The 24,477-nt window shown below is 56.5% G+C and overlaps 1 protein-coding gene across 1 annotated transcript in view; it reads left to right on the top strand.

The window, feature by feature from the left end:
- RIC1 (RIC1 homolog, RAB6A GEF complex partner 1) overlaps positions 1–24,477 on the top strand; it is a 55,571-nt gene that overhangs the window by 19,562 nt on the left and 11,532 nt on the right. Inside the window, exons 2-20 of the mRNA XM_061557856.1 lie at positions 3,657–3,764; positions 7,044–7,126; positions 7,723–7,830; positions 10,378–10,520; positions 11,680–11,807; positions 12,125–12,216; positions 13,098–13,186; positions 14,120–14,264; positions 15,132–15,180; positions 16,678–16,839; positions 17,523–17,654; positions 18,039–18,077; positions 18,890–19,000; positions 20,713–20,802; positions 21,364–21,527; positions 21,949–22,090; positions 22,475–22,633; positions 23,229–23,790; positions 23,951–24,270. Of these exons, the coding sequence (XP_061413840.1) occupies positions 3,657–3,764; positions 7,044–7,126; positions 7,723–7,830; positions 10,378–10,520; positions 11,680–11,807; positions 12,125–12,216; positions 13,098–13,186; positions 14,120–14,264; positions 15,132–15,180; positions 16,678–16,839; positions 17,523–17,654; positions 18,039–18,077; positions 18,890–19,000; positions 20,713–20,802; positions 21,364–21,527; positions 21,949–22,090; positions 22,475–22,633; positions 23,229–23,790; positions 23,951–24,270 (2,826 nt within the window). The remainder of the gene's footprint in view (positions 1–3,656; positions 3,765–7,043; positions 7,127–7,722; positions 7,831–10,377; positions 10,521–11,679; positions 11,808–12,124; positions 12,217–13,097; positions 13,187–14,119; positions 14,265–15,131; positions 15,181–16,677; positions 16,840–17,522; positions 17,655–18,038; positions 18,078–18,889; positions 19,001–20,712; positions 20,803–21,363; positions 21,528–21,948; positions 22,091–22,474; positions 22,634–23,228; positions 23,791–23,950; positions 24,271–24,477) is intronic.

Raw genomic sequence — 24,477 nt, 5'->3', positions numbered from 1 at the left:
GGGGGGGGGTCCCTTGTGGGGTTCATGATGGTCGTGTTCACAGGGGGGGGGGGGGTCCCTTGTGGGGTTCATGGTGGTGGTGTTCACAGGGGGGGGGGGTCCCTTGTGGGGTTCATGATGGTCGTGTTCACAGGGGGGGGGTCTCTTGTGGGGTTCATGGTGGTCGTGTTCACAGGGGGGGGGGGTCCCTTGTGGGGTTCATGGTGGTCGTGTTCACAGGGGGGGGGGGTCCCTTGTGGGGTTCATGGTGGGTGGTCGTGTTCACAGGGGGGGGGGGGTCCCTTGTGGGGTTCATGGTGGTCGTGTTCACAGGGGGGGGGGGTCTCTTGTGGGGTTCATGATGGTCGTGTTCACAGGGGGGGGGGGGTCCCTTGTGGGGTTCATGGTGGTCGTGTTCACAGGGGGGGGGGGGGGTCCCTTGTGGGGTTCATGGTGGTCGTGTTCACAGGGGGGGGGTCCCTTGTTCACAGGGGGGGGGGGTCCCTTGTGGGGTTCATGGTGGTCGTGTTCACAGGGGGGGGTCCCTTGTGGGGTTCATGATGGTCGTGTTCACAGGGGGGGGGGGTCCCTTGTGGGGTTCATGGTGGTCGTGTTCACAGGGGGGGGGGGTTTCTTGTGGGGGTCATGGGGGTGGTGTTCACAGGGGGGGGGGGGTCCCTTGTGGGGTTCATGATGGTCGTGTTTACAGGGGGGGGGGTCCCTTGTGGGGTTCATGATGGTGGTGTTCACAGGGGGGGGGTCCCTTGTGGGGTTCATGATGGTCGTGTTCACAGGGGGGGGTCCCTTGTGGGGTTCATGGTGGTCGTGTTCACAGGGGGGGGGGGGTCCCTTGTGGGGTTCATGGTGGTGGTGTTCACAGGGGGGGGGGGGTCCCTTGTGGGGTTCATGATGGTGGTGTTCACAGGGGGGGGGGTCTCTTGTGGGGTTCATGGTGGTGGTGTTCACAGGGGGGGGGTCTCTTGTGGGGTTCATGGTGGTCGTGTTCACGGGGGGGGGGTCCCTTGTGGGGTTCATGGTGGTCGTGTTCACAGGGGGGGGGTCCCTTGTGGGGTTCATGATGGTCGTGTTCACAGGGGGGGGTCCCTTGTGGGGTTCATGGTGGTCGTGTTCACAGGGGGGGGGGTCCCTTGTGGGGTTCATGGTGGTGGTGTTCACAGGGGGGGGGGTCCCTTGTGGGGTTCATGATGGTGGTGTTCACAGGGGGGGGGTCTCTTGTGGGGTTCATGGTGGTGGTGTTCACAGGGGGGGGGGTCTCTTGTGGGGTTCATGGTGGTCGTGTTCACGGGGGGGGGTCCCTTGTGGGGTTCATGATGGTGGTGTTCACAGGGGGGGGGTCCCTTGTGGGGTTCATGATGGTCGTGTTCACAGGGGGGGGGGTCCCTTGTGGGGTTCATGGTGGTCGTGTTCACAGGGGGGGGGGGTCCCTTGTGGGGTTCATGGTGGTGGTGTTCACAGGGGGGGGGGGTCCCTTGTGGGGTTCATGATGGTGGTGTTCACAGGGGGGTGGTCTCTTGTGGGGTTCATGGTGGTGGTGTTCACAGGGGGGGGGTCTCTTGTGGGGTTCATGGTGGTCGTGTTCACGGGGGGGGGTCCCTTGTGGGGTTCATGGTGGTCGTCTTCACAGGGGGGGGGTCTCTTGTGGGGTTCATGATGGTGGTGTTCACAGGGGGGGGGTCTTCTGTGGGGTTCATGGTGGTGGTGTTCACAGGGGGGGGGGGTCTCTTGGGGGGTTCATGGTGGTCGTGTTCACGGGGGGGGGTCCCTTGTGGGGTTCATGGTGGTCGTGTTCACAGGGGGGGGGTCTCTTGTGGGGTTCATGATGGTGGTGTTCACAGGGGGGGGGTCCCTTGTGGGGTTCATGGTGGTAGTGTTCACAGGGGGGGTCCCTTGTGGGGTTCATGGTGGTCGTGTTCACAGGGGGGGGGTCTCTTGTGGGGTTCATGGTGGTCGTGTTCACAGGGGGGGGTCCCTTGTGGGGTTCATGGTGGTAGTGTTCACAGGGGGGGTCCCTTGTGGGGTTCATGGTGGTCGTGTTCACAGGGGGGGGGTCCCTTGTGGGGTTCATGGTGGTCGTGTTCACAGGGGGGGGGGTCCCTTGTGGGGTTCATGGTGGTCGTGTTCACAGGGGGGGGGTCTCTTGTGGGGTTCATGGTGGTGGTGTTCACAGGGGGGGGGTCTCTTGTGGGGTTCATGGTGGTCGTGTTCACGGGGGGGGGGTCTCTTGTGGGGTTCATGATGGTGGTGTTCACAGGGGGGGGTCCCTTGTGGGGTTCATGGTGGTAGTGTTCACAGGGGGGGTCCCTTGTGGGGTTCATGGTGGTCGTGTTCACAGGGGGGGGTCTCTTGTGGGGTTCATGGTGGTCGTGTTCACAGGGGGGGGTCCCTTGTGGGGTTCATGGTGGTAGTGTTCACAGGGGGGGTCCCTTGTGGGGTTCATGGTGGTCGTGTTCACAGGGGGGGGGGGTCCCTTGTGGGGTTCATGGTGGTCGTGTTCACAGGGGGGGGGTCCCTTGTGGGGTTCATGGTGGTCGTGTTCACAGGGGGGGGGGTCCCTTGTGGGGTTCATGGTGGTCGTGTTCACAGGGGGGGGGTCCCTTGTGGGGTTCATGGTGGTCGTGTTCACAGGGGGGGGGGTCCCTTGTGGGGTTCATGGTGGTCGTGTTCACAGGGGGGGGTCCCTTGTGGGGTTCATGGTGGTCGTGTTCACAGGGGGGGGGTCCCTTGTGGGGTTCATGGTGGTCGTGTTCACAGGGGGGGGGGTCCCTTGTGGGGTTCATGGTGGTCGTGTTCACAGGGGGGGGGGTCCCTTGTGGGGTTCATGGTGGTCGTGTTCACAGGGGGGGGGTCCCTTGTGGGGTTCATGGTGGTCGTGTTCACAGGGGGGGTCCCTTGTGGGGTTCATGGTGGTCGTGTTCACAGGGGGGGTCCCTTGTGGGGTTCATGGTGGTCGTGTTCACAGGGGGGGTCTCTTGTGGGGTTCATGGTGGTCGTGTTCACAGGGGGGGTCTCTTGTGGGGTTCATGGTGGTCGTGTTCACAGGGGGGGGGGGTCCCTTGTGGGGTTCATGGTGGTCGTGTTCACAGGGGGGGGGGGTCCCTTGTGGGGTTCATGGTGGTCGTGTTCACAGGGGGGGGGGTCCCTTGTGGGGTTCATGGTGGTCCTGTTCACAGGGGGGTTTCTCTTGTCTTGTGGGGTTCATGATACCCTGGAACTTGGTTAAAAGTTTCAGATGACATCGTGGGTCACATCTGGTCCGGTACAATATTGTTGCGCCACGTCGATATAAACTAAACTTAAACTTCTTTTTTCGTAAGTGACTTGGCTATCACAAATGATAGCTCAATAAAGTGGCATATCGAGTGAAAAATTACAGCAGACAAATACTGTAAGTGCGTGACGTTGATTCTAAACGTGGAGGGAAAATCGGAGGAGCCGGAGAAAAATCCACGTGACCACGGGGAGAGAGAGAGAGACACACTCCGAATATACTGCAGGAGGCACGGTTGCGATCGTAACCACAACCTCCTGCATACCAGGCGAGGTAGTTAACATCTCGCCACCGTGGCGCCCTATTGTCTGCCGATATTGTCTGCTGATGTCCCTAACGACGTTGCTCTCCTTCCCGTCCCCGCCACGTGCCCCCCTTGCCCCCTCAGCCCAGCGTGTTGGTCGTGAGCCGGCGCTCGTCCCTCAAGGCGCTCGCTCAGCTGGGCGCGTACGAGCGAGCGGCGTGGAAGGTGGACAGCAGCTGCATCGCCGTGACGGTGAGGTCGCCCCCCCCTCTCCTCCGTCGTCGATGTCGTCGCCGACCGTCATCTATCCACTGCTGGATAAATTCCGCGGCAATTTCCCTCAACGCCTCGGCAAATTCCCTGCGCCCGGTTTCCTCCTCCGCTGTGACACGTCCGCGGTTATTGCCCTCCCCCCCCCGGTGTACCCCCCTCGCCCCCCGCCCCCCGCCCCCCGTACCCCTATCGTGGCAACGCCAGCACGGCCTTGTGGCACGCAGATGTTGATCGCGTAAGAGAAGCGTTCCCCGGGTCTCGCTCCACCCGCTTGATGGCCTGCCCCGCCGGCTGGCTAGTGGAGCCTGGTGGGCGTATCGTGGTTGGCACTGCGGGGACACAAACTATGAGCTATTGAAAGTTAAACTTTATTTTATGTAATTTTTGTTATCAGGTAAAGGCTCGCCGAGCTATACAGTAGAGAACCCCCTCTTAACGACGGTAATTGGTTCCACGATACCGGTCGTTAAGCGACTTGGTCGTTAAGCGAGCATAGGAAATACGCGTTAAAGGCTTAATTCGTTCCGATAGCATCGAAAGTGACCCATTTTTCACCCAGAAAAACGTAGTTTATATTATTTAAGCAATGGATATTAATAGATAAAGATACTAGCAACATTATAAACACATTCTATTAAAATAAACGTGGTTAATCGATGCATTAATTCATATTTACTGTACCTACAACAGCCCGTCGTTAACAGGGGAATGGTCTGTAAGCGAACACATTGGGCTCTATGGGGGCACTACACCACTATCCACTACACTATACACTACACTACTATACACTACAGTATACACTACACTATACACCACTACTATACACTACACTATACACTACACTATATACTATACACTACACTACTATACACTACACTATACACTACACTACTATACACTACACTACTATACACTACACCACTATCCACTACACTATACACTACACTACTATACACTACAGTATACACTACACTATACACCACTACTATACACTACACTATACACTACACTATATACTATACACCACTACTATACACTACACTATACACTACACTACTATACACTACACTACTATACACTACACTACGATACACTACACTATACCCTACACTACGATACACTACAGTATACACTACACTATACACCACTACTATACACTACACTATACACTACACTATATACTATACACCACTACTATACACTACACTATACACTACACTACTATACACTACACTACTATACACTACACTACGATACACTACACTATACCCTACACTACGATACACTACACTATACACTACACTACGATACACTACACTATACACTACACTACGATACACTACACTATACACTACACTATACACTACACTATACACTACACTACTATACACTACTACACACTACACTAAGATACACTACACTATACACTACACTATACACTACACTACGATACACTACACTATACACTACACTACGATACACTACACTATACCTACACTATACACTACACTATACACTACACTATACACTACACTATACTACTACCTACTAACACACTACACTACGATACACTACACTATACACTACACTATACACTACACTACGATACACTACACTATACACTACACTATACACTACACTACGATACACTACACTATACACTACACTACGATACACTACACTATACACTACACTATACACTACACTACTATACACTACTACACACTACACTACACTATACACTACACTATACACTACACTATACACTACACTACGATAACACTACACTATACACTACACTACGATACACTACACTACGATACACTACACTACTATACACTACACTATACACTACACTACTACACTACTACACTACACTACGATACACTACACTATACACTACACTATACACTACACTATACACTACACTACGATACACTACACTATACACTACACTATACACTACACTACTATACACTACTACACACTACACTACGATACACTACACTATACACTACACTATACACTACACTATACACTACACTATACACTACACTATACACTACACTACTATACACTACACTACTATACACTACACTACGATACACTACACTATACACTACACTCCTATAAACTACACTACACATTGGGCTCCATGGAGGCACGTCGTTAAGGGATTCGTCGTTAACAGGGTGCTCGTTAAGAGGGGTTCGCTGCATAGAGCTCTTTTTTATAAGTGACCTCACCATCACAAATGATAGCTCAACGAAGTGGCTTATCACGTGGAATTTGTTACTTTTTGACCCCATGCACCTATTGTAGATGTGTGAAATAGCGCTTCATAGGTTCATCGGATTCCTCCACTATAAATACATATTCTGATTATGAAATTCATAGCAGCAGCCAAATACTCTAAACGCATGACGTCGAGTCTAAACGTGGAGGGGAAGCACTGGAGGACCCGGAGGAAAAAAAATATCCGTGCGATCACGGGAAGCGAGAGACACACGCAAACTACAAATATACAGCAGCAGCAGGCATCGTCAGGGTCGGGATCGAACCCACGACCTCCTGTATACCAGGCGAGGTAGTTAACATCTATCCACCGTGGTGATGATGATGAGAGAGAGAGATACCACAAACTCCAAATATACAGCAGCAGGCATCGTCAGTGTCGGGATCGAACCCATGAACTCCTCCATACCAGGCGAGGTAGTTAACATCTCCCAGCCACCGTGATGATGATGAGAGAGACATGCAAACTCCAAGTATACAGCAGCAGGCATCGTCAGAATCAGGATCGAACCCACGACCTCCTGCATACCAAGAGAGCTCGTGAACATCTCCTAGCCACCGCTGCTCCCTGCATCTCGCCGCCCATCCTCCCTGATCCCACCCCCCGCCCATACCCCCCCACTGAGTTGCGATGACGATCATGTGCCAGTGCCCCAGGCGAAATACCTCTGAAGTAAATATGCTCGCTCTTCTATTGTACCAGAGCATTGCGTTTAGGTTGCCCTGCGATCCACATTGTAATCGTATTGACATCTCTTGTGTGCTGCGTGTGTGCTGTGCCGGTATGCCGTTTGTGTGTGTGGTCTGTGTGCTGTGTGTGTGGTCTGTGTGCTGTGTGTGTGGTCTGTGTGCTGTGTGTGTGGTCTGTGTGCTGTGTGTGTGCTGTGCCGGTATGCCGTCTGTGTGTGTGGTCTGTGTGCTGTGTGTGTGCGCTTTGTGTGTACTCTGTGCGCTCTGCTGCAGACGGGACGGGGCTATGTGCTGCTGTTCGACGTGCTGCTGGTGGGAGGGGAGGAGAACAGCCTCTACCTGGCTGTCGACCACAGGTCTGTGTGCGTGTGTGTGTAGGCGTGTGTGTGAGCTGATTGTGTGTGTGTGTAGGCGTGTGTGTGAGCTGATTGTGTGTGTGTGGTGCAGTGTAAAAAGCATTGCCACGAGAGAGACAATGGCGGCCGGGCGTGGTACTGGTCACCCATCCCCTCATGTGCCGTGCCATTCTTCATAGGTGCTACTCGCGAACAGCCCCAACAGTCTGCTAAGTGGGGGTTCTTGTTGTTGTGTGCCCTGAGTGTGTGTTTGTGTATCTGTCTGTGAGTGTGGGGAGCGGTGACACACTGGTGAGCAGACTTCACTACCAACCCGGTGACCCGAGTCTGATTCCCGCTCACGGCCAACATCGGTGACGATTAATTTTCCGAACCTGGAGCCTCCCCTAGGTCGACTCAGCCTCAATGAGTACCTGGTGTGATGTGTAAACATCGCCATGGCGAGGGGGAGACATCGGGTTGCCGGGCGTGGTGCTGGCCACCCACCCCGTCGTGTGCCGTGTCGGCCTCCATAGGTGCTCCTCGCTAACGGCACTTGCCCCAACAGTCTGTTCAAGGCTATACGGTGGGAACCTTTGTCTTTGTGATTCCGGCAGGGGCAGCCCGGTGCGGAGGGGCGTCCCGGGCTACAAGGACGAGCAGCGCGTGCCGGCGCTGTCCCTGGAGCTCGGCCGTGTGCTCGACATCCAGGCCTCCATCTCCTGGTGCGTCCACCGCCATCATCAACACCGCCACCATCATCATCAACACCGCCACCGTCATCATCAACACCGCCACCGTCAACACCGTCGTCAGCACCGTCATCATCAACACCGCCACCGTCCTCATCACAATCGCCACCGTCATCATCAACACCGCCACCGTCCTCATCAACACCGCCACTGTCATTACCGTCGTCAGCACCGTCATCATCAACACCGCCACCGTCATCATCAACACCGCCACCGTCCTCATCAACACTGTCGTCAGCACCGTCATCAACACCGCCACCGTCCTCATCAACACCGCCACTGTCATTACCGTCGTCAGCACCATCATCATCAACACCGCCACCGTCATCATCAACACCGCCACCGTCATTACCGTCACCAGCAACATCATCAACACTTAACACCACCTGTCAATACCAATTGCAACAAGGCCACCATTGGCATTAACACCCATCAACGCAAGATGTGCCTCACCTTCAACATCAAAGCCCCTTTCATAATTTGCCTGCCACAAATGAGTCGCAGTATCTTGCTGGTCTCATCAAGGAGCATCAGCCATCATCACGCGCACGTCGTTCATCCTCGTAGCAGCATTGGCCTTTGACTGACCATCGAACAGAGATGGTCACTGCATGCGCTTCTGCGGCCGTCTGGAACGCTCTTCCTTCTGATTAGGAAGCCACTGGAGCTATGATGCACTTTTAAACCATCTCGATTGACAAACTCATTTCTTTATTCATAATACAGCTGTTTTGGGTTAGATCGTGTAAATATATAAATGCGTCGTTAAACCCGCCACCACCCGACACAGCCAATTAGTAAGGTTTGTTACGTGAACAGAACGTGCCAGTAATTACAACTACAGTACAACCTTGGATTGCGAGTAACTTGGTCTGCGAGTGTTTTGCAAGACGAGACATTTAAAAAAAAAAATATTAATTTGATAAACGAGTGAGGTCTTGCAATACGAGTGTACGTATAAGCTTTGTCTGCCAAGCGTCACGTGATCACAACTGATATACGAGGGCTTTGGATTACAAACACATTTCCAGAACGAATTATGCTCGCAATCCAAGGTTTTACTGTAGTTTTACTGAAGCCAGTTGTAATTCTTGTCGAAGCGTCGTACTCAAATTGTAAATAGATATTGTGGCTTGGCTCTCCAACACACCGGTGTGCTGTACTAGTAATGAATTGGCACGTTCTGTTTACGTGACGAACCTTACTTGTTTGGCTGTGTCGGATGGTGGCGGGTTTAATGACACATCTATATATTTACGCGATCTAACCCAAAAAAAACCTGTATTATGAATGATATTGGTCGCGAAAGCCTACGTGTTAAACTCATTTCTTTTCACTACTTTTTGTCTTTAGTTTGTCTTCCTTTCCCCGCACCTCCGATCAGCACGGTTGGCTACGTATGATGCGAAAAAAGTTCAACACACATACTGCCCGTAGACTCAACACTGCCCGTAGACTCAACACTGCCCGTGGACTCAACACTGCCCGTAGACTCAACACTGCCCATAGACTCAATACTGCCCATAGACTCAACACTGCACCATAGACTCAACACTGCCCATAGACTCAACACTGCACCATAGACTCAACACTGCCCATAGACTCAGCACTGCACCATAGACTCAATACTGCCCATAGAGTCAACACTGCACCGTAGACTCAACACTGCCCATAGACTCATCACTGCCCATAGACTCAACACTGCCCATAGACTCAACACTGCCCCATAGACTCAACACTGCTCAGTCTCAACACTGCCCATAGACTCAATACTGCCCATAGAGTCAACACTGCACCATAGACTCAACACTGCCCATAGAGTCAACACTGCACCATAGACTCAACACTGCCCATAGACTCAACACTGCCCATAGACTCAACACTGCCCATAGACTCAACACTGCTCACAGACTCAACACTGCCCATAGACTCAACACTGCCCATAGACTCAACACTGCTCACAGACTCAACACTGCCCACAGACTCAACACTTCTCCTCTGATTAGCGCAGTTGGCTACGTAGGGTGTGAACTTTGTTCGCACCGTACGAAGCTCAACATACATGTGTACACAAGAGTCGCGGGGGATCGAGCAGTGGGTGAGTGATTGAGAGGCTCTCTCTCGACTGAAGTGGCTTCACCCTCCGGCCACAGCTGCCGCTTCACGCGGCGCGGGCGTCCGGGTTCGGCGGGGGCACTCCGCCCGGCCTTTCCGATCACGACAACAACAACAACAACTCAACAGCTTTAGTTTGTTAACGCACCCCTGTGTGTTACAAATGTCTCTGCGCGCACGCGCAGGTGAAGGTACGGACACAGCACTGCAATTGCTCGCTTGCGCCCCTGCTGGCAGATACGCCTGTACGAGAGAGAGCCTTTCTTCTTCGAGGGTATTTGGCCTACTCTTCCACACTGGCCAGATGTCTCCTATCTCTTCTGTAACCCTTCTCCCTCCCTCCCTCATCGATCATCTACCCCCCTCACCTACCTCCCTCTCCTCCCTCTCTTCCCCTCCTCATAGCCTCATCTCACTGCCCGATGACATCATTGCCACGACAACGGATGGCAAGCTGCACCATCTGCGCTGGGACGGGTTGACCAATGGGAGGAAGGCGCTCGACCTTTGCACTGTGCCCTTTGCGGTCGACCTCCAGTCGGCTGCCGGTGAGCTCGGCGATGATGGAGGGTTGCGGTGGTTCGCGGGGTCACGGGGTCACCTGCTTACTGGCATCGTCGCTGAAACCAGCACATTTGAGAGACTGAGTTCGAGCCCTGGGTCTGGGTGTCCACCTCTCCATCAACGGGCTCATGATGGCCATGTCACAAGATGGCCTTTAAAGAGGCTCATGAATGCGTGACGTGTGGAGTAAACATCGCCACTGGGGAGACAAAGACGGCCGGGCGTGGTACTGGCGACCCACCCCCTCGTGTGCCACAGTACCGGCCTGCATTGGTGCTGCTGCTACTCGCTAACAGCACTTGCCCCAACAGTCTGTTAACGCTACACGGGGGATCTTTGTAGTTGGTGTGCGCGTGGAGTATGTGCTGTGTATGTGGTGTGTGTAGTGCGTGGTGTGTGTAGTGTGTGGTGTGTGCTTGTAGTAGCGAGTTGTTGTCCAGGTAAGAGTCGTGGATCTGAGAGGCGACACGCACGCACAGAAGGGTCGCCCGTGTGTGTGTGTGTGGAACATTGTTCACGAGAGGTGGAGCGTCGTGAAAGGTGGTGCATCATGGTGGAGCGTAGTGGTCTAGGGTCTTGTAGGGTGGATTGTGGTGGAGTATGGTGGAGTATGGTGGAGTGTGGTGGATCATGGTGGAGCGTGGTGGTCCAGGGTCTTGTTGGGTGGATTGTGGTGGAGTATGGTGGAGTGTGGTGGAGTATGGTGGAACGTGGTGGAGTATGGTGGAGTGTGGTGGATCATGGTGGTTCATGGTGGATCGTGGTGGAGTGTGGTGGATCATGGTGGATCATGGTGGATCGTGGTGGTTCATGGTGGAGTATGGTGGATCATGGTGGAGCGTGGTGGTCCAGGGTCTTGTTGGGTGGATTGTGGTGGAGTATGGTGGATCGTGGTGGAGTGTGGTGGAGCGTGGTGGATCATGGTGGAGTGTGGTGGATCATGGTGGAGTGTAGTGGAGCGTGGTGGAGTATGGTGGAGTATGGTGGTTCATGGTGGAGTGTGGTGGATCATGGTGGATCATGGTGGATCGTGGTGGTTCATGGTGGAGTATGGTGGATCACAGTGGAGCGACGTGAAAGGTCTGTTCAGGCGACACGGTGGTGGGACACCCCCCCCTTCGTCTTTGTCTCTCCCGCAACCAGGAGCGCCGCTGCCGCCGCGCCCAGTGAGCGTGCGGGACATGGCCTTCTGCCAGACGCTCGGTGGCTTTGCGGTGGTCCTCTCCGACGGACGCGCCGGCTTCATCACCGCCGCCGACTCCTGCACGGACGTGAGGCATCGCTCGCCCATCGCTCGCCCATCCGCTCGCCCATCCGCTCGCCCATCCGCTCGGTTGTCCGTCCGCGTTCGCTTGACCCGATTGATTATCGCACGCTCGCCCGGTCGTTGTCGCCCGCTCGCCCACCTGCCCCCGTCCCTGCCCCGCCGGCTCACTGTACCCCAAATAGCTTGCGCGTGCGCTCAACTGCTCGCTTTGCCCGCCGCTGCGATCGTTTGCTCGTCCGCTTCGTCCGCTCGCTCACTCTCCCGTCAACTGTCCCGTCAACTCTCCCGTCAACTCTCCCGTCAACTGTCCCGTGCGAGCAGCAGGTGCTGGGCGTGTGGGCGCCCGACGTGGCGGACGGGAGCTGTGTGGCCGCCAACAACAAGTACCGCCTGCTCGCCTTCGGCTGCCGCAGGTGACGTCACGGCCCTCGGCCTGGTCTCGTGCCGCCCCCTGGTGGCGTAGTCGTCGTCATAGCAGCAGCCAGAGGTCGCAACCGGGTACCCGATACCCGTACCCTACGCGATACCCGGCTACCCGTACCCGGCCGGGTACGGGTACCCATTTGCGACCCTGGTGCGGCCGGGTACGGGTAGGCCGTGGGTCACTGGTGAGTCACCGTTTGACACTCATTTCGGGTAGGGTACGGGTAGGTTACGGGTACGGGTAGGGAACGAGTGCCTGTACCCGGCCGGGTACGGGTACCCATTTGCGATCCTGGTGCGGCCGGGTACGGGTAAGGAATCAAAATCCGTTTGCGACCTCTGGCAGCAGCCAACCTCCGATTCTGCGTCGGGTCTGTCACCTTGGGGTTCGATCGTCCACGAAGCTCGTCCCAAGGGTCGTTCACCTTGTTGGAAAGACCCAGCACGGAAGATCCCTGAGTTGGTGGTGGTTTGAATGAAGTATTTATAGCTTACGCAGTCGAAGCCAAAAAAACCTCGATTCGACATTACTTATCCATGATACAGTTTTTTTTGGGTTAGATCGCGTAAATATATAAATTGTCGTTAAACCCGCCACCACCCGACACGGCCAATTAGTAAGGTTTGTCACGTGAACGGAACGTGCCAATTCGTTACTAGTACAGCACTAGTGTGTTGGAGAGGAATTACACAACATTTACAGTCTGAGTGCGATATCACCCAAAAAAAACCTATGCTATGGATATTGGTCGCAACAACCGACGTGTTAAACCAACCTTACGTGAGTGTTGAGTGGTGGTGGTGGCGGTGGTTGGTTTTGATTATATGGAAGGTTGGTGGGGGGTCACCTTTGTGTCTGTGCGCGCTGCAGTGGCTGCGTGCTGGTCTACGCCATGGACACGGTGGCCGGGGCGCTGCAGCTGTCCCATCGGCTGGAGCTCACGGCCAAAGACTACCCCGGTGAGAAAGGGGGCGAAAAGTGTATTGGTTTAGCCATGTTTGTTTGTTGTAGTACAGAGTTAGACTGATGGCCTTAATCTAAGTAGTCTTGTGGTTGTTGTTGTTGTTTGACTTGCATCCCACTGAGATTTTTGCACACAGCGTTGGTGTACGGTGATTTTTTTCTGCAATATTTTTCTGTCTTTTCTTGGATTTTATGTTTGCACTTAGTCACATAGTCACTTTAAGATGTTTTCTTGTTCATGTTTTAGTTTTTTGTTTGTTGTGGTTGCACCCGATTCAAGAGCCGAATGGCTCACAGGGCTACACCTAATAAATGAACTTGAACTTGAACCGTGCCTGGCGGCCTGTTGGTCCACTTGGGGCCGTGGAATCAAGAATCAGAATTTTAAAAACTAAAACTGGAAACCAGAGGTGGAATCCGATGAGCTAATAAAGCTCTTAAGTCATCGTAGACCCGAGTTCGAATCCCCGCTCTTGGCCAACACCTGAACCGGTCCTGGGCCTCCCCTAGGACGAATCGGCCTCGAATGAGTAACCTGGTGCAGTGCTTAGTAAAACATTGCCACTGGGGGAGACAAAGGCGGCCGGTCGGCCGTGGTGCCACCCACCCACCTACGGCCTCGTGTGCCGTGCCGGCCTTCACAGCTGCTGCCGCTCGCTCACAGCACTCGCTCAAACAATCTGTTAATACTATACAGGGGGTCTTTGTGCGGTTGTGGCAATGGCTGCCTCAGATGAGGCCAATGCGGCCGGACGTGGTGCTGACCACCCACAACCTCTCGTGTGCCGCAGTGCCAGCCTAGCTGCTGCTGCTGCTCGCTTTAACAGCACTTGCCCCAACAGCCTGTTAAAGCTATACGGGGGGGGGGGGGGAATCTTTGTCTTTGTGTGGCTGTGGCGGTGGCATCGGCGTCGTGGCGGATGGGACAGACATGTGCAAGCGGACGGGCGCCGTGCAGAACGTGCGCTGGAGTCCCGACTGGACGGTGCTCGTGCTGAGCTGGGAGCGTGGAGGCCTCTCGGCGTGGAGCGCCTTCGGAGCGCCGCTGCTGTGCACCCTCGCTGCCGACTTCGGGTGGGCTGCCCGACACCACCTCCCGCACCGCCAGCACCACCAGCAGCACCACCAGCAGCACCAGCAGCACCAGCAGCACCAGCAGCACCAGCAGCAGCACCACCAGCAGCATTACCAACACTACCAGCACCACAAGCAGCACTACTGGCACAACTAGCACTACCAACAGCACTACCAGCAGCACTACCCGCAGCACCACCAGCACTACCAGCACCACCACCACCAGCACCACCAGCACCAGCACCACCACCAGCACTACCAGCAGCACTACCAGCACTACTAGCACAACTAGCACTACCAACAGCACCACCAGCACTACAAGTACTACTAGCACTACCGCCAGCACTACCAGCACTGTTACCATTACCAACACCACCAGCAGCACTACCAGAAGCACCACCACCAGCACTGTTACCATTACCAGCACTGCCAGCATTGTTACCATTACCAGTACCACCAGCACTACCACCACAATTAAATCCATCGGCAATACTGCCAAAGTCACTTCTTTTGACGATAGCAATTTTCATGGTGTTTGCGATGTTGATAATGGTGGTCTTGGTGGTGGTGATGTGGGGAGTGGTGGTGCAGCGGTTAGCGCGCTGTGCTACGAACACAGCGACCCAGAATTGGTTCCCGCTCATGGCCAACACCAGTGACGATTATCTAATCCGGTCCTGGGCCTCCCCTAGGTCAACTCAGCCTAAAATGAGTACCTGTTGTTGTGCTGGCCACCCACCCCCTCTGGCGCCGTACCAGCGACTCGCTAACAACACTTGCCCTAACAAGTCTGTTAATGCTACACGGGGGATCTTTGTCTTCATCTTTGGTGGTGGTGGTGATGATGCTTGTGTTTGTGTCTTGTAGATTCCATCCCGATGGAAGCCGGAAAGAACCATTAAAAATCAGCTCTATGGTGAGTCAGACATGGCCAACGCAAGCCACAACAACTTTCTTGCCACCAGGCTCCCTGGTGGCAAGATGTTAACTACTTCGCCTGGTGTACAGGAGGTCGTGGGTTCGATCCCGACCCTGACAATGCCTACTGTATATTTGGAGTTTACGTGTCTCTTATCATCATCATCACGGTGGCTAGGAGATGTTAACTACCTCGCGTGGTATACAGGAGGTCATGGGTTCGATCCCGACCCTGACAATGCCTGCTGCTGTATATTTGGAGTTTGCGTGTCTCTTATCATCATCACGGTGGCTAGGAGATGTTAACTACCTCGCGTGGTATACAGGAGGTCATGGGTTCGATCCCGACCCTGACAATGCCTACTGTATATTTGGAGTTTGCGTGTCTCTTATTATCATCATCATGGTGGCTAGGAGATGTTAACTACCTCGCCTGGTGTATAGGATGTCGTGGGTTCGATCCCGACCCTGACAATGCCTGCTGCTGTATATTTGGAGTTTGCGTGTCTCTCTCTCATCATCATCACGGTGGCTAGGAGATGTTAACTACCTCGCGTGGTATACAGGAGGTCATGGGTTCGATCCCGACCCTGACAATGCCTGCTGCTGTATATTTGGAGTTTGCGTGTCTCTTATCATCATCACGGTGGCTAGGAGATGTTAACTACCTCGCGTGGTATACAGGAGGTCATGGGTTCGATCCCGACCCTGACAATGCCTACTGTATATTTGGAGTTTGCGTGTCTCTTATTATCATCATCATGGTGGCTAGGAGATGTTAACTACCTCGCCTGGTGTATAGGATGTCGTGGGTTCGATCCCGACCCTGACAATGCCTGCTGCTGTATATTTGGAGTTTGCGTGTCTCTCTCTCTCATCATCATCACGGTGGCTAGGAGATGTTAACTACCTCGCGTGGTATACAGGAGGTCATGGGTTCGATCCCGACCCTGACAATGCCTGCTGCTGTATATTTGGAGTTTGCGTGTCTCTTATCATCATCATCACGGTGGCTAGGAGATGTTAACTACCTCGCGTGGTATACAGGAGGTCATGGGTTCGATCCCGACCCTGACAATGCCTGCTGCTGTATATTTGGAGTTTGCGTGTCTCTTATCATCATCATCACGGTGGCTAGGAGATGTTAACTACCTCGCCTGGTGTACAGGAGGTCATGGGTTCGATCCCGACCCTGACGATGCCTGCTGCTGTATATTTGGAGTTTGCGTGTCTCTTTTCCTGTGGTCGCGTGGATTTTTCCTTCCACATTTAGAATTGACGTGCGCTCAGAGTATTTGGCTGCTATAAATTTCCACGTGACGATGAGCCGCTTCGTGGAGATATCATTTGTGATAGCCAGATCGCTTCTGAAAAAGAGCTATTTTAGCTCGGTAGGCCTTATCTGTTAAAAATGATGATGATGTTGTTGATGATGATGTTGCTGATGATGTTGCTGATTATGATGACGATGTTGCCGATGACGGCGATCTTGCAGAGCTGGGGCCCTGAGGGTTACACCCTGTGGGTGCTCACGCCGCCCCCTGACGCAGGAAGTGACGTCAGCGACGGGGCAGGAAGTAAAGAGGATTGTGGGTACCAGGCGGAGCTGCTGATCCTGCACTTTGTGAAGAGTGCGCTGGCCCTGCACCCGTGTGTGGTGAGTCACAGTCGTCACCTTGTCGCTGTCGTCATTGTCGTCATAAGCCAAAACTTTTTTTAAATCCTTTATATTAAGTTCACTTGCTTGCTTGCTTGCTTACGACCGTGCAAATCTTTCAGTCGTTTTTTAACCCACTTCCCGTGATCCAATCGAGCTGACATTTTGCACACAGACTCGTTGTGCGTGACAATTAATTTTCGTGAAAATGTTTTTCCTAAATGTTACACTTTTTAGGAAAAAAAAAAAAAAATTTAATTACCAATTGCTTAATGGTGGCATGCAATCATCTGCCCCATAGGTGGCAGCCATCTCAAGCCAGAGGACGAGAGGACTCTAGCCACCACGCATATAAAGGATTTATAGTGAAAAACTTTGTTTTTACGGGTAAATTTTTTTAACTATATCATTATCATCATTATCTTGTGGGAATTTATAGCAGCGGCCTCGTAACTCTAAAACGCGTTGATTCTGTAAATGTGGAGGGGGGAAACACCGGAGGATCCCGGAGGGAAAAAAATCCACGCGACCACGGGGAGAGAGAGAGAGAGAGAGAGACCTTACCTGGTTAAAAAAAAAAATGTGTTTTAAATCGTTGAAATTCTGCCCCCTCCCTACCTACCCACAACCCACCTCTCCCCACCCCCTACCTTTCTTCCCCCATTCCCCTCCCTCCACCAAAGAGCAATCAGGAGCAGGTGTTGCTGCAGGGCGACGATCGGCTCTACCTGAGCTGTGGAGAGCCCCCCACGTCCAGGCCTCACACTCCAAGCCCCCCCTTCCTACTGGGACACAGACACTGGCACATAGTGCAGGTGAGGGGGCGGTGGACGCCGGGGGGTGCAGCCACGCATCCACTACACCGCCGCTACGCTCCACCTTTCACGTCGCTCCACCGTGATCCACCATGCTACACAATGATGCTTCAACTTTCACGACGCTCCACCATGCTCCACCGTGAACCATGACACCCCACCATGATCCAACACCTTTCAACCACGCTCCACCATGATCCACCATATTCTACCGTAAACCACCACAATCCAATCTGCATGAACGTGGACCACTACGATGCACCACCTTTCACGACGCTTCGCCACTCGTGAACGAAGTTCCACACGCGCACAGACCCCACAACCGTCTGTTTGAAGGCTGTAACGGGCGACCCTTCTTGTCTGTGCGTGCGTGTCGCCTCTCAGATCCACAACTCTTACCTGGACAACAACTGGCCCATTCGGGTGAGTGGCTACTATAAGCACGCTCCACGCACTACACACACCCCACACACACGCACCGCATACACACACCGCATACACACACCGCATACACACACACCCCACACACACACACACACCCCACACACACGCACCGCATACACACCACGCACCACACACACACACCCCACACACACACACACACCCCACACACACGCACCGCATACACACCGCACCACACACCATGCACCACACGCATCGCATACATACCACGCACTACACACACCCCACACGCACCGCATACACACCGCACCACACACACACACCACACCAACACCACACGCACCAACGCACTGCATATACACCACGCACCACACTTATCACACACACGTACCACACGCATCGCATACACACCACGCACTACACACACCCCACACGCACCACACACATGCACCGCATACGCACCACGCACCACAGAAAATGCACCGCATACAGCACACGCACCACACATTACACACCATACACTACACACACCACACATGTGCACCGCATACACCACACGCACCGCAAACGCACCGCAGGGTCCCCCGTATTGCCTTCCTTAACAGACTGTTGTTAGCGAGTAGCACTTGTGAACGCCAGCTCGGCACACTTACCACACGCACCACACCACACTGTCCACGCGCACCACACACACGCACCACACCACACAATCCACGCGCACCACACACACACACGCACCACATCTCTGTTGTGCTATGCCGCAAGATTGCCATGCCGTGAGACTGCGTCAGTGCCGTGTGGTAATGCCGTGCGCGCCCGTGCCGTGGTGACAGCACGCCGCTATGGACGCCCAGGGCCAGTGCGTGGCCGTGTCGGGCCGTGCCGGACTCGCCCACTACTCGCTCTACACCCGCAAGTGGAAGCTCTTCGGCAACATCACCCAGGTTAGCCTCGCTGCCACGGTAACCGCGCCCGCCGGGGTAACGCGTCGCCGGGAGTCCACGCTTCGTCTGCCCAAGTGCTGGCGGTGCTGGTAACGATGATGGCGTTCGTGGTGATGGTGGTGGTTGTGTGCTAGTATTGATAGTGGTAATATTGCTGGTGGTGGTATAGTGCTAGCAAGTGCTGCTGGTGGTGGTAGTTGGTCTCTTGTTGGCACAGTAAGGGGGCACAGGTGGTGGTCCATCTGCCGGTCATCTCGGTCGGTCAGCCCATGACACCTGCTGGGTCTGTCCTGTGACGTCCTACCAGCCAGCGAGCCTTCGACACTTCACACGATAGCCTCGGAGTGCACCTAGCTTGGCACGTGCGCCGCGGTGACGTCACCACCACTTAGTGCCGACTGGCGGCTGTTGCTGCTGTTGGTAGTTAGTGGTAGTCCTAGTGGTGGTGCAGATGGTGATGATAGTGTGGTGGTGGTTGTGCTGCAGGTGGTGGTGGTGGTGGTGCGGGTGGTGGTGTTGGTGCGGATGGCGGTGGTGGTGTTGGTGCGGATGGCGGTGGTAGTAGCTGTGCAGGTGGTGGTGGGGTGGCTGTTGTGATGGTGGCGGTTGCTGTGGTGATGGTGGCGGTGGCTGTGGTGATGGTGGCGGTGGCTGTGGTGATGGGTGGCGGTTGCTGTGGTGATGGTGGCGGTTGCTGTGGTGATGGTGGCGGTGGCTGTGGTGATGGTGGCGGTGGCTGTGGTGATGGTGGCGGTGGCTGTGGTGATGGTGGCGGTGGCTGTGGCGATGGTGGCGGTGGCTGTGGTGATGGTGGCGGTGGCTGTGGTGATGGTGGCGGTGGCTGTGGTGATGGTGGCTGTGGTGATGGTGGCGGTGGCTGTGGTGATGGTGGCGTTGGCCGTGGTGATGGTGGCGGTGGCCGTGGTGATGGTGGCGGTGGCTGTGGTGATGGTGGCGTTGGCTGTGGTGATGGTGGCGATGGCTGTGGTGATGGTGGCGGTGGCTGTGGTGATGGTGGCGGTGGCTGTGGTGATGGTGGCGGTGGCTGTGGTGATGGTGATGGTGGCGGTGGCTGTGGTGATGGTGGCGGCGGCTGTGGTGATGGTGGCGTTGGCCGTGGTGATGGTGGCGATGGCTGTGGTGATGGTGGCGATGGCTGTGGTGATGGTGGCGGTGGCTGTGGTGATGGTGGCGGTGGCTGTGGTGATGGTGGCGGTGGCTGTGGTGATGGTGATGGTGGCGGTGGCTGTGGTGATGGTGGCGTTGGCTGTGGTGATGGTGGCGGTGGCTGTGGTGATGGTGGCGGTGGCTGTGGTGATGGTGGCGATGGCTGTGGTGATGGTGGCGGTGGCTGTGGTGATGGTGGCGGTGGCTGTGGTGATGGTGGCGGTGGCTGTGGTGATGGTGATGGTGGCGGTGGCTGTGGTGATGGTGGCGTTGGCTGTGGTGATGGTGGCGGTGGCTGTGGTGATGGTGGCGGTGGCTGTGGTGATGGTGGCGGTGGCTGTGGTGATGGTGGCGGTGGCTGTGGTGATGGTGGCGGTGGCTGTGGTGATGGTGGCGGGGGCTGTGGTGATGGTGGCGGTGGCTGTGGTGATGGTGGCGGTGGCTGTGGTGGCGGTGGCTGTGGCGATGGTGGCGGTGGCTGTGGTGATGGTGGCTGTGGTGATGGTGGCGGTGCGGGCGGTGATGGGTCGCGGTTCCTCCTGTAGGAGCAAAGCATGGCGGTGACGGGCGGCCTGGTGTGGTGGGAGGACTTCATCGTGGCCGCCTGCCACAACCTTGCCGAGGGGCAGGACGAGGTGAGCCTCGACAAAGACAAAAGATCCCCCCGTGTAGCCTTAACAGACCCTTGGGGGCAAGTGCTTTTCGCGAGTAGCAGGCACCTATGAAGGACAATGCGGCCACGCGAGGGGGTGGGTGGCACCACGCACCGACACCTCTATACACACGCACACACGAACCTCTATACATGCGCACACCCACCTCTGTACACATGCAAAGCTCTCCCGTATAGCCTTAACATACTGAGTGGGCAAGTGCTGTTAGCGAGTAATCGCAGCACCTATGAAGGACAATGCGGCCACACGAGGGGGTGGGTGGGGTGACTGGCACCACGCCCAAGTGCGGATCTTTGTACACACCGTGCCAGGTACTTATTTGAGGCCGAGTCGACCTAGGGGGGGAGGCCCAGCGCCGGTTCAGATAATCGTCACCGGTGTTAGTGGCCGCGAGCGGGAATGGAACTCGGGGTCGCCGAGTTCTGCAGCGCGGCACACCAACCCCTACACTGTCTGACCCCTGCATTTGACCCGCCCGCCCCTCGCCCCCCCCTCACCGATACCCCCTCCCCCCCCTCGCAGCTGCGTGTGTATCCGCGCGCCTCCAACCTGGACAACGCGCACGCCCACGTGCAGCGGCTGCCGGCGCCGCCGCTGCTGCTGGGCGGCTCCCGCGGGCGCCTCCTCCTCTTCTGCTCCGACCGGCAGCTCCACGTCTACAGCGTGGAGCGCAGCCCCCTCGACGTGTGAGCGGGGGCGGGCGGGGAGGTGGGGGGCGGGCGGGGAGGAGGGGGGCGGGCGGGGAGGTGGGGGGCGGGCGGGCGGGAGGTGGGGGGCGGGCGGGGAGGTGGGGGCGGGCGGGGAGGTGGGGGGCGGGCGGGGAGGTGGGGGGGCGGGCGGGGAGGTGGGGGGCGGGGGAGGAGGGGGGTGGGCGGGGAGGTGGGGGGGTGGATTGTTTGCTCTGGTCCGTGCGTGGATTGCGCGTGGGCTGCGCTTGGGTTGTGGCTGCAGGCGGCACGCCAAAACGTGACGGTGGTTATTTACTGCATCTCATGGTTGCTCGTGGGTTGCGTGTGGTTGCTCGTGGGTTGCGTGTGGTTGCTCGTGGCTTGCGTGTGGTTGCTCATGGGTTGCGTGTGGTTGCTCGTGGGTTGCGCGTGGCTGCAGGCCGCACCCCGGCGTGACGCTGCGCGCCCTGCAGAGGGTCTCCCTGCAGGCCCACGTGCCCCACCCGGGCCTCGTGGTGTCGGTGGCCCTCACCAGCATGCGCTCTGAGAAGACGCTCTCCTCCCTGAGGCCCGCACAGCAGGTGGGTGTGGTGTAGTCCCCGTGTCCCGCGCGCGTGTCGCCCCCGTGTGTGTGTCTTTGCCTCTGTGCGTGTCCGTGTGTTTGTGTACGTCTGTGTGTGTGTGGGAAGCGGTAGTGTAGCGGTTAGCGCGACGCTGCGCTACGAACCCGGCTGCCCCAAGCTCGCGGCCGACACCAGTGACGATTGTTTTAAGCGTTCCTGGGCCTTCCCTAAGTCGGCTAGGCCTCAAATGAGTACTTGGTGCATCGTGTAAACATCGCCACTGGGGACACAAAGGCGGCCCGAACGTGCGTAGCGTCGGCCGTCGTAGGTTCTGCTACTCGCTAACAGCACTTGCCCCAACAGACTCGACAGCTACGGGAGGGGTAATCTTTGTCTCTGTAGGCGTGTGCGGGAGACAGCGTGCTGCTGAACGTCGCCGGGCAGCTGCTCATGCTGCAGAGAGATCGCTCGGGGCCGCAGCCCCTGGACGTGAGCGACGATCCCACCTCCTCATCCACCTCCTCATCCACCTCCTCGGCAGCGTCCCTCGCACGCAAGAACGTACGTACCCGCTGGCGAATCATCCACCGTGGCATCGCACGCACCCGCTGGCGAATCACCCCCCCTCCCCCAGCCGCCATCCCCCCCTCCCCGTCCCTCCCACCACCCCCTCCCCCGCTGACTTCCACCCCTGAACAAAGCTGCCTTTCCCACCCTGACACTCCTGGTAACGCTCGCTCTAATCTCTAACCCACCGTTACTAATGCACGTCCTCCCTCTACACATTCCTTACTCTACCCCTAACCGCTCACTAACAATACCCTAATCCATCCTTAACCTGCCCCTAACCGCTCACTAACAATACCCTGATCCATCCTTAACCTGCCCCTAGCCGGTCACTAACAATACCCTAATCCATCCCTAACCTGCCCCTAGCCGGTCACTAACAATACCCTAATCCATCCCTAACCTGCCCCTAGCCGGTCACTAACAATACCCTAATCCATCCCTAACCTGCCCCGAACCGGTCACTGATCCTTGCCCCTCCTGACTCCTTACGCGTACCTCCCCATCGATAGGCGTCGCCCCAATCCCACCATTGACTCTTGTCTCCGTGTGTCGCCGGCGTCTCGTCCCCCATTTGCCGCCCGCGTAGCCGTCGTTCTGCGCGCCGGTGGTCCTCGCCGAGTGCGTGGAGATCACGTGGACGACCGGGCACTCCGCTCCCAGGTCACAACCACATCAACCGCAGCAGCAGCAGCAGCAGCATGGCCCGGCCACAGAGGTGCTGTGGTTAGGCTGCGGCCGCTCCGGCATGAAGGTGTGGCTCCCCCTGTCGCCGGCCGCCTCGGACGGCGGCTGGCCCACCGGCCCCCTTCACGGCTACAACCACAACCTCAACCACGGCCACCACCACCAGGAGCAGCAGCACCAGCAGCAGCAGCATCACGCGGGCAGCGTGTTCCAGCACGCGTTCATGTCGCGCCGCATCATGCTGCCGTTCCCCGTGCCGGCGCTCTACCCGCTCACGGTGCTGGCCGAGCACGGCCTGGTACTGGGGGTCACCACCGAGACGCTGCCGGGGTCCTCGTCGGCCGCGGGGGGGGGCGGCGGCGGCGGCGGCAGCGTGGCCGACCTGCTGCCGTTCTGCGTGGCGGAGCGAGCGTCGCAGCTCTACCTCCCGGCCGTGCTGCGGGGACTACTGGCGCGGAATCTCGGTGAGAGAGCCGGAGAGTGGCGGTGTGGCTGGCTCCCTGCACGTGCGGATCATCGCGGTGTTTATCACCTGGCACTGCCGCGCTACGCATGCCGTGCGGCGACGTTCACCGCACGACGCTTACCGCGCCATCGTCCCCCCCCCGCTGCGTGGGCGTGCAGGCGACGCGGCGGTGTGGCTGGCGCGCGGCTGCTCCTCGCTGCCGTACTTCCGGCACGCGCTGGAGTCGGCGCTGCACGCGGTGCTCGAGGAGGAGGCGATGGCGCGCTCCCCCGTGCCGGACCCCCTGCTGCCGGCGCTCGCCAAATTCGCGGCGGCCTTCCCGGGCTTCCTGCGCACGGTCGCTCACTGCGCCCGCAAGTCCGAGGTGGCGCTGTGGCCCTGCCTGTTCGCCGCCGTGGGCAGCCCCAAGCAGCTGTTCGAGGAGTGCCTGGTGGCGCGAGACCTCGAGACCGCCGCTTCTTACCTCATCATCCTGCAGGTGCGGTGGGGGCGGGGGGCTGGGGGCAACGAGAGGTATGGGGGAGGTTCGTAACGGTGGCGAGATGTTAACTACATCTCCAATCAGTTGTCTACGTGCGGTGCGAAATAAGTTTTGAGTTATACCTCGCCTGCGATACAGGAGGTCGTGGGTTCGATCCCAACCCCTGACACCTGCTGCATATTTGGAGTTTGCGTGTCTCTCTCT

This window comes from Lethenteron reissneri, chromosome 24, assembly GCF_015708825.2.
Source record: "Lethenteron reissneri isolate LAM-NWPU_2019-01 chromosome 24, ASM1570882v1, whole genome shotgun sequence".
In the NCBI taxonomy this organism is placed as follows: Eukaryota; Metazoa; Chordata; class Hyperoartia; order Petromyzontiformes; family Petromyzontidae; genus Lethenteron; species Lethenteron reissneri.
The sequence above is the reverse complement of the archived record's forward strand: the minus strand, read 5'-3'. Positions and strand labels throughout refer to the sequence as shown.